Genomic DNA, 14,169 nt, shown 5'->3' with positions numbered 1-14,169 from the left:
GGTGTGTGAGTGTCTCTCAGTCCTAGAGTACTGTGGGCCCAGCCTGGGGGCCCACAACCCTGGGGGGGGGGGGGGGCAGGTAAACTACTAACTATGTTTACAGGAAGTTGGCAGGATGGCTGAAGTGTCATTCTGCCCAAAGAGAGCCGCCAGCACTGGACTGAGGAGAAATTTGGGGGCAGCGCTAGAGAGTGAAAAGAGCAAATGTAGAAAATGTTGCTTAATGTATATATATTATATATGGGGCAGCAGTCCCTTTTTACAAGGACTTGGAGTCTGTCCTCAGCCCACTTCACATCACAACCCCCCTTTTTACAGCACAGCCCCCCCCCCCCCATATCACAGTTCCCCCTTTAAAGCAGTCCCACTGTGTCCTCAGCCCCCCTTCACATCACAGCCCCCCTTTACATCACAGTGCCCCTTTACAGTGCAGTCCCCTTTACATTCATGTAAAGGGGACTACACTGTAAAGGGGCACTGTGACATAAAGGGGATTGCACTGTAAAGGGGTGTTGTAATTATTACAGTGCCCCTTTATAGTGCAGTCCCCTTTATATCACTTTCCCTTTTTACAGTATAGTGCCCCTTGCAATCACAGATCGCCCATTACAGTGTCCCTTGCAGTCATGGCTTCCTATTCCTCTCTTACATCACAATGCATCCTTTCAATCTCTGCCTCCCCTGCACAGTCTGTGTGTTCTCTCCTGGGTCTCCCGCCCCTTGCCCTGCTGATAGGATGACAACGTGGTGACCCGGGAGAGAACGCACAGGCTGATAACTGCCTCTTCCCTGCCAAAGGTAGGACTGTGTAGGGGAGGCAGAGAATGAAGGGGGCACTGTGATGTAAGAGAGGAAAGGGGAGCTATGACTGCAAGGAGCTGCAGATCCGAACAGAGGGCAGGAGCTGCCCAACTTAAGATTACAAGAAGGTGATTACCCGCTCTCTGTCCGAATCTGCAACCCCTCCCGCCCCCGGCTCTGCTTATAGGATGACATCGTTTATGTGGCAGGAGATCCGGGAGAGAACACACAGGCTAAGTAGCATGGACCCACAGTAGGGGTTGAGTGATTAAAGAAGAAGTATCAACACTGCCTCAAAATCCTTCATGAATCCCCTAGGGCAGGGGGGTCTCCAACCCCCAGGCAAGGGACCGGTACCAGCAGGAGGTGATCAGTGACCACGGTCCAGAAAGGAATATCACCTCCTGTCTGGGTATTGGAGACCTCCCTGCCCTAGAGGAATCAAGAAAAATTTTGAGGCAGTGTTGATATTTCTTCTTTACTCCAATCGCCATGGAATGTAGTAACGCAGATGTTGATTGTCCAAGAACATGAGAGGAGTTGTGAAAATTTGTGAAACCACTCTGTTTATTTCCATAATTCAATCACCATGTTGCCTGAAATCCGGGACATGTAATAATTGTTCGTGTACATTGTTGCTTACAGAAAGAATAGCTCTTGTTGACTTACAAGCCTTATATATTCGATAATATATTTCTTGCTGTAAATTATGTGAAACCAAACATAAGGTCAATTCACCACATGAATTGCACAGGAATGCGCTGTGTGTTCCTGTGCAAATCATATGCGATTCGGGTGCAGTGTGATTTCAGCTCATTCACTTTAATGACAAAAATCCAAAATAATACTGCGCTTGTAAAAAAAAATGAATATGCTTACGAAAAAAAAAAGTGAAACAAAAAAGCAGCACCACTTATGTGAGATATTTTCACAATAACTGAATAACAATAAATGTGTTGCGCTAATAACATAAGAAAATAAATAAATAATGTTGAATATAAGAAGTCCAAAGTTATCAATTCAGATGGACTAAATAGTCAGATGTCTGACCCCATACAATGATGTAAAAAATATCCAAATTCCTCCACGAAGTGAAGATACCCCCACAACAGAACAAGATGGACTCTTACCAAAGAACATGGACCCTTTATTACAGAGGGTCAAACAGGCTTGATGTACTAATCCCCAGCATAAGTCACCGACATGGGATGGAAGAGGGAACTATCTTAGGAGCGATAACGAAGTGTTCAAAAGGCTCCTCTCTCTCAGCATCCAAACGAGTGGATCCCAAATAAGAAAAACGCTTGAGCAGGACTGTAAACAGAGCAGGCTGGCTGGTACTTGTGGTGAAACGCTGCAGATGTAGGTGGAACAGCAAGAGACTAGTGTAGCAGGTGCTGTTCAGGACAACTGACTTGTAGTGATGAGGTTGGTAACACTGAAGGTTCATTTAGATGCAATTGTGGTCTCTAATCCCCCTCCATTCCTCCTCTGCTTGATAATGCTAGTGATGGTGGGAGGAGTTTTCATTCATTTTAATAGACTGAAATCACGCCAGACTGCACAAAAAGTAGCGCATACACTACTTTAAAAAACGCACAGCAACTGGACGATATTGTACTACTGTACCATGTGATCTCGTGCACACAAACACACTGCGTTTGAGATGTCATTAAAGCTAGTTTGGCTGTACTTATCCTGTAGTTTACAGAAGCACAGTTTGTTCCAGGCTCAGGCAAGATTGCAACAATGAAGTCGGGATCCGCCCACATGCCTGCACAGGCACCCGGCTCAACCTCTCAGTGAGCCGATGAGAACCTGAGACGGCTGCTCCCACCCCCTCCCTAGCCCAGCGCTCCAGTGAGCACGGGGCGGCAGAGCAGAAAGCAGTGACTGACAGTCACCAGCTCTCTGCTCAGGGAGCTCTGAGAACCAAGAGATCAGCGGTGTTAAATCGCTCCGTTCTCAGTCTTAGAGGCGTTGGGGGACAGATGCCACATCAGACTGATGCCTGATACCGATACTGATGACCAATACACCTACTGTAGGTAAGTATGATTATTAAATAATAATAAAAACAAAACAAAAAAAACATACTTCTCTTTTAAAGTGGTGTTCCGGCCGAAATTAGACTTTTTAAATAAAAATACCCCTATAATACACAAGCTTAATGTATTCTAGTAAAGTTAGTCTGTAAACTAAGGTCTGTTTTGTTAGTTTATAGCAGTAGTTTGTTATTTTATAAACTTGCAGCAGGCCGTGGCCATCTTAAGTCTGGGCATCTGAAGCCAGACTGTATTTCTTCCTGGATCTCATCCTTGCAGATCTCGCACTTGCTCAGTGCAGCACAAGCAGTGTACTAGGTTTCAGGTCAGGTTTCCATAGCAACGGCAGTGTCAGAGGAAGTTGCCGCCCCTTCCCAGAAGGCATTGCAAACAGGAAATGATGCGATGGGCCGCGGCCAGGGAGGAGGAAGTTAAAAATGAATACAGCAGATATACAGTAAGTGTTAAGAAAAAAAACAAAAAAATATCCAATTCGTTTACAGTGCACAGTTTAGTGGGGGATGCTGAAGAGTTGTAAAAGTGGGTGGAACTCCACTTAAAGCTAACATTGACACCCACTGCACTGCAGTGCTTTTTGACCTCGGTGTAGGAAATGTGCACAGAACATGGCTTTTCCGCACTGCGCTTCTGGTGGAAACTGGCCCTAAAACATAATGATGAACAGATGTGCCTAAGATGAATTCAATAAAAAATTAGACTCCGCCTGTAGTAAAAATAACGCACTCCCACCTTTACAAGCACCTCCCACATTAGGGAAAACTGCCCAAAAATGAATAGAGTTTTGTCCGGAAAGGGTGAGTTTGCTGTGGCCAGATGTAGCAGTGGGTGTGGCCTAATGTGGCAGTTTGACAGTTGTCAGACAGTGTAAACAGCATGTTTTGATGTAAATACAGAATATAGATTACAGGGAACAATAACACAGGGGTTGTTTTATAAAGTAATAAAACTGTTTGTGAGCACTGTACTGAATCCTGATATAACATTTTTCCATCAACAGAGAAACAATACAAAATTGGAGTCATTAAAAGCAGAGGGTGCATGGTTCATGTTTGCACACCAGCGTTTGATTAATATTCCACTGTCAGAGTTGAACAGAATGTATGACCCTCAGACAAAACTTATAGTTATGAAGTGAAAGGCACACATGTTTGTACATGAATTATAATGCTTATAAAGAGGCTTGCTAGGACAAAACAAGAACTTTGGGCATTAGAGTAGTGATCTAGTCACCGCACTGCAACACTGCGATGGCCTGTTTTCCTGTCATGTATTAATCCTTAGACCTTAATGCTGAACAACATTTGTGTCATTGTCTACACAAATTTAATTTGTTTATGCACCAGTTCAGTTAATCCTACAATCTGCTTTTCTCAAATGAGGCCGGATAATGGAGTCATGGTCCCTCACAGGTCTGCAGGCTTTTAAATTCTGATAAAATCAGGATTCTTCACTGGGCCTTGCCACAGCTCTGAATTAAGCCACTTTAAATGTAATTACCAGAGCTGGCTGTACATCAGGAACATCCATTAAAAAAATTGATTGACCATGCTGTTATGGGGAGGCATTTTTTGAACAAACGATCCTGATGGGCCCTGAGCTATAAATTACGAACACTAAACAAGGGGGAAAAAAAAACAGGTAAATACTTTATTAGCTGTTAATGAGAGGTTCACTGGATAACTCAATTTTTTCTTCCTCTAACAACAGCTACTTCATGGAAGCGTGGTGCATGGCCATCTACCATGATCGCTTTATCGATTTCCAGCAAGAGGTGCGTGAAATCCTGGCTTCGAAGAAAGTAAGAAAATCACTAATTCCTTCTTTTCTTAACAAGGTCTGGCACTTCTCAGTTTGTTGCGGCTGGCCACTTTGCTGTGAATTTTGCCAGCCCGAAGCAAAATGTATTAGTGTGAGCCCTACATAATTATACATGGTTGCTGCTGTGGGATTCAAAAACGTGCAGAGATAAACCGTTATAGACAGATGACTTGTGTTTATTATTGCTGATAGGTAAAATGCGTGTCTGTATCTCTCTAACAGGAGGAACAGCATTTGCTGACCTACATCGCCCTTGTTGCCACTTCTTCAAAGTCAAAGTCGATGCATAGTCAAAACTTATTTTTTGTTTTGTAAAGAGTACGGAAGGGCTAGAACCACTATCATGTTTTTATTGGTCAAAAAAAATCTCGGCAAAGGAGAAGTGCTCACTAACACAGATTTAGACAGATTTGTGAACAATATTTGAGAAATAGGCCTTTTGTGTACATATAAAAAGTCATAGATCTTTGAGTTCAGCTCATGATAAATTGGGGCAAACACAAAAGTGTTGCGTTTATAATTTTGCTCAGTGTATAAGAGGAGATTAATGCAGTACATACATCCAATGTACAAACGGGTATTATCAGCAAAGGGCCCAAGAAGAGTTCTGGTGGAATTGTGCACATATACCCGGGTATATGTAGTTATTAAAAAGGATGCTTCTAGATGAATACTGCAGCATAGTTCACTTGCAGGTGTCTCTGATGATTATTGGGGTAGAGTATTTGTCTGTGTCGGAGACCTGAAGACAAGATCAGCGGTAACGTGAGATCCTCCAACCACTGTCCCACCAGCCTGGAATGCAGATTCTCACCAGTCGAAACTGTAGTGTGGCACTGGAACTCAGAGTCAGCCTATTTACTTTGTGTCTTAGTCCCTGGAAGTTAATATTTTGTCATTCAATTGGACCTCTAACAAGTGTCAGTTAGATGCCTAGCCTGGCTCTAGCCTATTCTGGTTATAAAGCCCTACGCTAAAACTCACTATAGAATCCCAGACCAGAAGGGACAGGATTAACATATATATTGTTGTTATAGTGGTAAAATACCAAGAGCTTTATGTAAACTCTATTGCAATAAACAGGTTCACCTACTAATATAGTAGAAGTTGACCACTACCTACATACAGTAGCACAGACCTAGCTATCTGGCACCGTGCATTGCACTTCTTTTTTTTTTTTTGTTACTTTGGCTTGAATTCTGAGACATTCAAAAAACAATTCTTTTTTTACACACATACAACTAATTGTTTGAGATTATACATTTTTGATGTTTTGGAACTTATGAGAAAATTACCTATATTCTTCTGGATAGCAGCCATGCGAAAATCAGGAAAAAAGCTAGACTGGAGGGAGACAGAGATGCAGGAGTTTTAGGAAAGATTGTCCCCTATAAAAAAGAGGGCTGGATGTATTATTAGGAAGAAAATGCTTGATGATGGCAATCTCTCAGTATGCATCATTGAAGAACGAAGCTTCCCAAGTAACTTGTGACTAGACATTGCCCAGGAGCAGATAATTAATACTCATCTTTTGTTGGTAAGATTTGTTTTAACAAAATATTCAAATTTTGGACAAATGTAGTTTGTCGGTACCCCCCTGGCTTGAATAAATTAGATTTTTTAACCAACTTTTTTTCAAAGAAGCTGGGTGCAAAATTCTCAGATGAACAGCACCTGCAGTTACTCAGGTGAAGGCGCTGTTCTGGTATTTTGACAGCTGCGGGTGTCAGCTGTCAGAATACAATAGTTGGCACTGCAGATTTGTCTTCCCACGCCATTTAACATGGATGGGGAAATCAAGTGATTTCTCCTGGTTATCCCCACGTGTATGACCAGCTTAACACTGTTGACCTTTAGTTTTTGGCAGATACCCAGAGTAGCTTAATAAAAACACAGTAAAGTTGCTAGAAAGCAATAGCTCACATGTGGCTGTTTGCATCTTTTGTTATGAATATTCATTTACATGTGGTCACTAGAAAATTATTAGCTAATGCTTGATTAGTAATAAAAGCTTACTGCAAAATGCAACAGTAGCAAACCATGAGACTAGTTAGGTATGTAGAATAGCATGCTCTCTGTAGTGGGCTGTGAACAAGGATTAAATCCGAACCTGTGGATCAGTCAAATAATCAACTAACATCAGCAGGAGCAGCTGACAGCATTAGCTAAAGTAGAGTTTAGTGCTATCCCCAGGCTGATGATTTAGCAGCTGAAAACTTTCTCTGAATCACTATTTGCACATTAATAGTCACACCACCTTGCTTATGCCTGCTGATGGGTTACTCTGGCACTACGCATTGTATGTGGGATGGGTGCTGGAGGTGTCTAATTTTCGCTACCAGGATGTGAAGAGGCAGCAGAGGCCCTGGGTGGTGCTGGATGGTCCTGATGCTGCAACAAGCTTTATACGTGAACAGGTCTGGTGATAGCTTTGTCCTGAGCATGTTCGTTTTAACATTTCAGATCCAAAAATATTAAATCTCAGTTATTGCTTTTTACATAATTTTTTTTGCAACATTTATAATGTTCACGAGAGGTGTGCAGAAGATCAGCATTGGCATATGTAAATGAGGATTTTATGCTCCTTAGATTGTAAGCTCCTTGAGTTTAGGGACTGATGTGAATGTACAATGTATATGTAAAGCGCTGCATAAATTGATGGCGCTATATAAGTACCTGAAATAAATAAATAAATAAAATATAAATGTGTCCATTGACAAACAAGAGGAATTCAGCGTGGCAGGTTTTTGTAGAAACCTAACATAATGCTTGCAATGTCAAGTGCGACTACATGACTGCATGAACCAATGTAAAGTGCTTCTTTCTTCTGGGACACCTTGCCAGAAAATGAAGCCTCAGATGTGCTTCTCTTTGATCAGCATGGTCACGTGGCTGATCTACCTGACACTTATCTGTGTCAATTTAAAGTGGTAGTAAACTCTCAAATTTTATTTTTACCTACAGGTTAAGCTTATAACAAAGATTACCTGTAGGTTAAATTATTATCTCCTAAATGTTTAGGAGATATTCTAGTGAGCAGCAGCCGGTGACATCACCAGCGCATGTGCTCTGAAGGAACGGCATACCCGTGCTACGGTCATGACTCCCGCATGCGTGTACGAGAGTGACGTCATCACGGCTTGGCCATTTAAACAGCTGCAGTCTGCGGACCCAGAAGGAAGTACTGGTAAATATGGAAGCCTCTGCAGCGATGATGGCGCGCCGTTGGAGGGCTTTGTTTCAAGGTAAGTCTTTCATAATGTGCTAGTATGCAATGCATACTAGCACATTTTGCCCTTACCTTGCAGGGAGAGTTTGTTTTTTGTTTTTTTTCAACCTTTACTACCTCTTTAAGCACAATCAACATTTTCTCACGAAGGGCAAAAATAACAGATCTGGGCAAATGGATTTAAAAAATATGAAATAGGTAGACATTCAACATATGACTGTAAAGAGAGTCTTCCAACAAAGCATTCAGCTGTCATAAAGTGTGAAAACATTTGCCCAATCATTTGCCACTTTATAACTATGCCACAATATCTATTTTAGAACCATGTCCATTTTAGAACTGTGCTGCAGTCTTTTTTTAGGGCCAGTTCACACCACATGCAGTCCAGTGCGTTTTTTTTCTGTATCAAAAACGCATGGAAAGTAGGTTATATGGTTTTCAATGGCATGGTTCACACCAGTGCAGTCAGTTCCAGTGCGTTCCAGTTCCAGAAAAAAAAAGTAGAACATGCTGCATTTTTTTCTGCACCAGACTGTACTGGAATCCTGTAAAACGCATCAAAAATGCACTGGAACGCACCGTAACGCACCTAAATGTACCAAAAACGCACTGCAACACACTTGTCCTTATTTAAGGTTAAGAAAAAAGAGGGGGGGGGGGGAAGCACTGGACTGCATCAAAAACGCACCAAAAACGCATCAAAAACGCACTGGAACGCATCAAAAACGTGCATGCAGAAAAGGACCTGGAACGCATCCGGACTGCGTTTCTATGGTGTGAACTGGCCTTTAGAACTATGTCCACTTTAGAACTATGCTGCTCTTTAGAACTATGCAACAATGTCTACTTTAGAACTATTTCCAATTTGGATTTATGCCACAAAGTTTACTTTAGAACTATGCCACAATGTTTACTTTTGAACTATGTCCTCTTTAGAACCATGCAACAATGTTTACTTTTGAACTATGTCCTCTTTAGAACCATGCAACAATGTCTACTTTAGAACTATGCCGCAGTGTTTACTTTTGAACTATTTCCAATTTGATTCTATGCCACAAAGTTTACTTTAGAACTATGCAGCAGTGTTTACTTTAGGACTATGCTGCCATGTTTAATTTAGAGCTATATTCATTTTAGAACTATGCTGCAATGTATACTTTAGGACTATGTCCACTTTAGAACTATGCCTGCTTTAGAACTATGCTGCAATGTTTACTCAAGATCTACACCGCAATGTTTCATTTATCCACTTTAGAACTATGGATCAATGTTTACCTTAGAGTTACAGTGCCTTGAAAGACTATTCATACCCCTTGAAATTTTCCACATTTTGTCATGTTACAACCAAAAACGTAAATGTATTTTATTGGGATTTTATGTGATAGACCAACACAAAGTGGCCCATAATTGTGAAGTGGAAGGAAAAAGGTTTTCAAAATTGTTTACAAACAAATATGTGAAAAGTATGGCGTGCATTCGTATTCAGCCCCCCTGAGTCTATCATTTGTAGAACCACCTTTCACTGCAATTACAGCTGCAAGTCTTTTTGGGTATAGCTCTACTAGCTTTGCACATCTGGAGAGTGACATTTTTGCCCATTCTTCTTTGCAATATAGCTCAAGCTCTGTCAGATTTGTTGCCCTGCTGGAAGGTGAACCTCCGCCCCCAGTCACAACTCTTTTTCAGACTCTAACAGGTTTTCTTCTAAGTTTGCCCTGTATTTGGCTCCATCCATCTTCCCATCAACTCTGACCAGCTTTCTTGTCCCTGCTGAAGAAAAGCATCCCGAAACATGATGCTGCCACCACCATGTTTCACGGTGGGGATGGTGTGTTCAGGTTGATGTGCGTGCAGTATTAGTTTTCTAATTTTGCTTTTGCTTTTAGGCCCAAAAGTTGAATTTTGGTCTCATCTGACTAGAGCACCTTCTTCCACATGTATGTTGTGTCCCCCACATGGCTTCTCACAAACTTCTTATGGCTTTCTTTCAATAATGGCTTTCTTCTTGCCTCTCTTCTATAAAGGCCAGATTTGTGGAGTGCACGACTAATAGTTGTCTTGTGTACAGATTCTCCCACCTGAGCTGTGGATCTCTGCAGCTCCTCCAGAGTTACCATGAGCCTCTTGGCCGCTTCTCTGATTAATGCTCTGTTTGCCCGGCCTGTCAGTTTAGGTCAATGGCCATGTCTTGGTAGGTTTGCAGTTGTGCCATACTCTTTCTATTTTTGATCGATGAATTGAACAGTGCTCCCTGAGAAGTTCAAAGCTTGGGATATTTTTTTTATAACCTAACCCTGCTTTAAACTTCTTCACAACTTTATTTCTGACCTGTCTGGTGTGTTCCTTGGCCTTCATGATGTTGTTTGTTCAAAGGTTCTCTAACAAACCTCTGAGGGGCTTCACAGAACAGCTGTAGTTATACTGAGCTTAAATTACACACAGGTGGACTCTGTTCACTAATTAGATGACTTCTGAAGGCAATTGGTTCCACTAGATTTTAGTTAGCGGTATCAGAGTAAAGGGGGCTGACATATTTATTTGTAAAGAAATATGAAAATCATTTATCATTTGCCTTCCACTTCACAATTATACAATTATGTGCCACTTTATGTTGGTCTATCACATAAAATCCCCCCCCCCCAAAAAAAAAAAAAATTACATTCTTGGTTGTAACATGACAAAATGTCGAAAATTTCAAGGGGTATGAATACTTTTTCAAGGCACTGTATGTCCTCTTTGGAACTATGCTGCAATGTTTACTTTAGAACTATTTCCACTTTAGACCCCTTACATGCCTTTTTTTATTGCCATTTTGAAAGTTCTCTAAAATAGTGCAGTTTTGATCCTTTTTTAACTGAAAATATTTTAGCACAAAAAGAATATCACATCAGTATAACCTTCCTGGTGATACTTTTGTGTACATGGTTTTTATACACTGCGCTGATGATGGCCGACTAGTCCAAAACAGCTGCTTACAGCTTGGAATAAATAGTTCTGTGATATTAGATTGTATCTATGCTGTACACCAACAGTTCTGGATGTAAATCCGACCAAGAAGCATAATGGAATTATTTGTATGACTGTGACAAGTATCCTAACATGACGAATAAATGTTTTATTTTTTATGGTTTGTGATGCAGATAACTTCTGTTTAGGAAGGAATTGTGTTTCACACTGGATTTGTGAGCAGATTTTTGGTTCCTCTGCAAAACCTGTCTGGTTATAATAGGATCAATACATCAGAAATTTCTGGATGCTAATATATTCACAAAAAAATAAATAAATTAGTGACTAATCTAATCTGCAATATGTGGCCCACCACTGCAGAATTCTTCAAATTCCTAGTTGCCTGATTGTGTGACTTCAATATTTCTGTGAGTGAAGGGGTATAGGAGGAAGAAGCAACACAAGGAGACAATCAGTTCATATGCTGAAGAAGCATGTTGATGGGAAAAGAAAGCAGTGACATAGAGCTGAGTTGAGCTCACACTACTTCTCTGTCCAGTCACCAGCTGGGTCTGGTTCAGGATGACTTGGGCTCAAATGAAGTGGGTTGAATGATGCTGGCCTTCAGACCGAGGACATGTAGTGGCAGAAAGAAGTATTGCCTGGGGAAATCGATAAAGGGTGAATATTGCAAAAGCTGGTTTTGTTATTTTAGCGTTTAACCTTTTTACTGCCATCACCATACTGCAGTGGCAGCAAGGGGGTTCAACACACACTCCACAAGCTGGCTGTCGGCTTTCTAGTGAAAGCGATCCGGTGGTTGTACAGCTGCTGAATTACTTTCTGTGACCCCTGGAGTGTGTCTCCCTGGCGCCCCCTGCCCCCGCCATGCTTTCTGGCCATCGCTGTACCATCTACAGGCCCAGAACCTGCATTTAGGGTGTCACTGCATGGAGGGGGGGGGGGGTGACAATTGCAGTTTCTAGTGTCGCTTTCCCTTGAGGACAGGAAAGAAGCGAATGAAGCTCAATCTGTGCTCCATTCACTTCAATGGAAGGCAAGTGAGATATCAGGGGTCTAAAAGCCCCTGATGTCTCATTAAATAGAACCTTTAAAATATTATATCACATATCTGATATAAATAAAGGTTTACAGTAAAAGATAAAATAAAAAGTAAAAAAGAAAGTTACATGCAAGCACTGAAACTCCTCCCAAAAATAGGGAGCCCACCCTGCCCCCATGTGCACACACATGAACCTAACTGCACCAGTTGGGGGCCTCTATGTACAAACTTGCCATACGCATGGTAGCCCTCATCTACACTGCTACTGGTAAACAGACGTTTAGGAGCAGTTGGGCATTTTTTTCAACTGCTCCTGAACTCTCCTCTATGTTATCTAATCAGTCCATGTACACAGGGTCATTTATTGTAGTTTCTAGGCAGTTGCGTTTAGAGGCTTTTTTTGGAAACCAAAAAAATGCGCTCATAAGCTGTGTATAGAGGCATTTCAAACGTCAAACGCGGCTAAATGCGGTAACTCGTGTTTAGCCGTGTTTCGTTTACAGGCGTTTTTCATATTTGGCTATTTTGAAAAAAAAACAAAAAAAAAATTTCAAACACTTCTAGACGCAAACGCGGTTTAAACATGGCATGTAAATGCGGATAAACGGCCAGTTTTAGACGCCGGTTTCTAGCTGTCAAGTTAAATCTTTCAGGAGAGGTTGAACAACGTCCCATATACATGAAGCCTTACATATTGCCGCACATGCTGAAGTGAAAGGTATCAGTGTTTGTTGTTGCTTTGTAGGTGTATGCAGATTTAAAGCTTGACATGTTGGGTATCTATTTACTTAGTGCAATTCAGCTCATATTTTATATATTACTAAAACATTGAGTAATATTCTTAGGATTTATTAAAGGCAAGTAGTCTGTGCACTGCAAGTGCAGTTGCTCTAGTTCTGAGGGGAACATGCAAGGAAAATAAAAAAAACAGCATTTTTGCCTACATATGATTGGATGATAAAAAAATCAGCAGAGCTTCCCCTCATTCAGAGCTTCCCCTCAGATCTAGCACAACTGCACTTGCGGCTGCACTTGCAGTGCACGATATACTTGCCTTTTAGTAAAAAAACCTCATTGAGCTTTTGTGGCATAAAACACCTTTAATGCATTTTGTACTGGAGTTTTGTGCTTGGTAAACTGTTGCAATGTTGCATACCTCCCAACATTTTGAGATGGGACACCTACTAGCAAATGTATGTAGGCATAGGACACGCCTCCTGCCACACCCCCTTCAAGGAGAATTACCCAAAAAAAAGGTTAATTAAATCCACAAGGGATTTTTTTTACCACTTCTATTCTTTTATATTGGCTTTTAAAATTTACAAGTGCAGCAATTTAGAAATTGGATGAAAGGTTTAGCACTGGAAAACACCTTTTGAAAGATAAAAAGTGCATTTTATATACAACTATATAGATCAGACCAAAATGAGGGGAAATGAGGAGGAATGAGGGACAGAGGGATATTGCTCCAAATCAGGGACAGTCCCTCGAAATCAGGGACAGTTGGGAGCTATGATATTGTGTGACATAAATCTACCACTATTTTATTCTCCACGGTCCCTTGCTTTCATAAAATACAGTTGTGCTCATAAGTTTGCATACCTCTGTGTCCTATCAGATCCTGAGTCTTTGTATTCAGGCAGCTGCGGGTGCCGGGGCTCCTTGAATACAACGGCCATCAGTGTAGATTCCAGTATGTGTGCTGTCAGGATGGATGGCAGGAATTGATTGTGGGCTGTGTAGGAATAAGTTAACACAAGAACTTCAACGATCCTGTGTACTGCCTTTAGCAGCCATGACAATACCATACCAATCTATTACAATTCATTGCCCATGACTAATAATTGAAGAAGACTTATGCTTAATTCATTCTGACAAGCCATAGCAAATGTATATTAGTCCGTTGTTTATGAGGTGACAGAAAGGTGCATTTCTTATGTGATTAGGGGGCAGGAATGCTGTTTCTAGCACTCGGTTATATAGCAGCGAAGGTGCCCATGTGCAGACACAAGAGCCTCAGCTAATCCTCTCAGATAGCCACAACCACCAAACACATTTAACTCCCGCTGTGAGCCTGGTGGGCCAGCTGCCTCCACGTCTGATGCCAGCCAAGAAGAATCCTCTGGGTAGTACATGCTGATGTTCAGCCTGCCGCCTCCCCAGGGACCCAGTCATTTTTACAGAGCAGCCAAGCGTCCTTTATTAGACGGACCGTGATCCCAAATCTCTACATTTGTAATGCAGCG

General features: G+C 41.5%; 1 protein-coding gene across 2 annotated transcripts in view; it reads left to right on the top strand.

The window, feature by feature from the left end:
- Window positions 1–14,169, top strand: part of CFAP61 (cilia and flagella associated protein 61) — a 494,837-nt gene that overhangs the window by 467,696 nt on the left and 12,972 nt on the right. For both annotated transcript variants that reach the window (XM_073628153.1, XM_073628152.1), the window contains exon 26: window positions 4,575–4,665. In XM_073628153.1, the coding sequence (XP_073484254.1) occupies window positions 4,575–4,665 (91 nt within the window). The remainder of the gene's footprint in view (window positions 1–4,574; window positions 4,666–14,169) is intronic.

The sequence above is a fragment of the Aquarana catesbeiana genome, linkage group LG04 (assembly GCF_042186555.1).
Source record: "Aquarana catesbeiana isolate 2022-GZ linkage group LG04, ASM4218655v1, whole genome shotgun sequence".
Lineage (NCBI taxonomy): Eukaryota > Metazoa > Chordata > Amphibia > Anura > Ranidae > Aquarana > Aquarana catesbeiana.
This window is presented reverse-complemented; position numbering and strand designations above follow the sequence as displayed.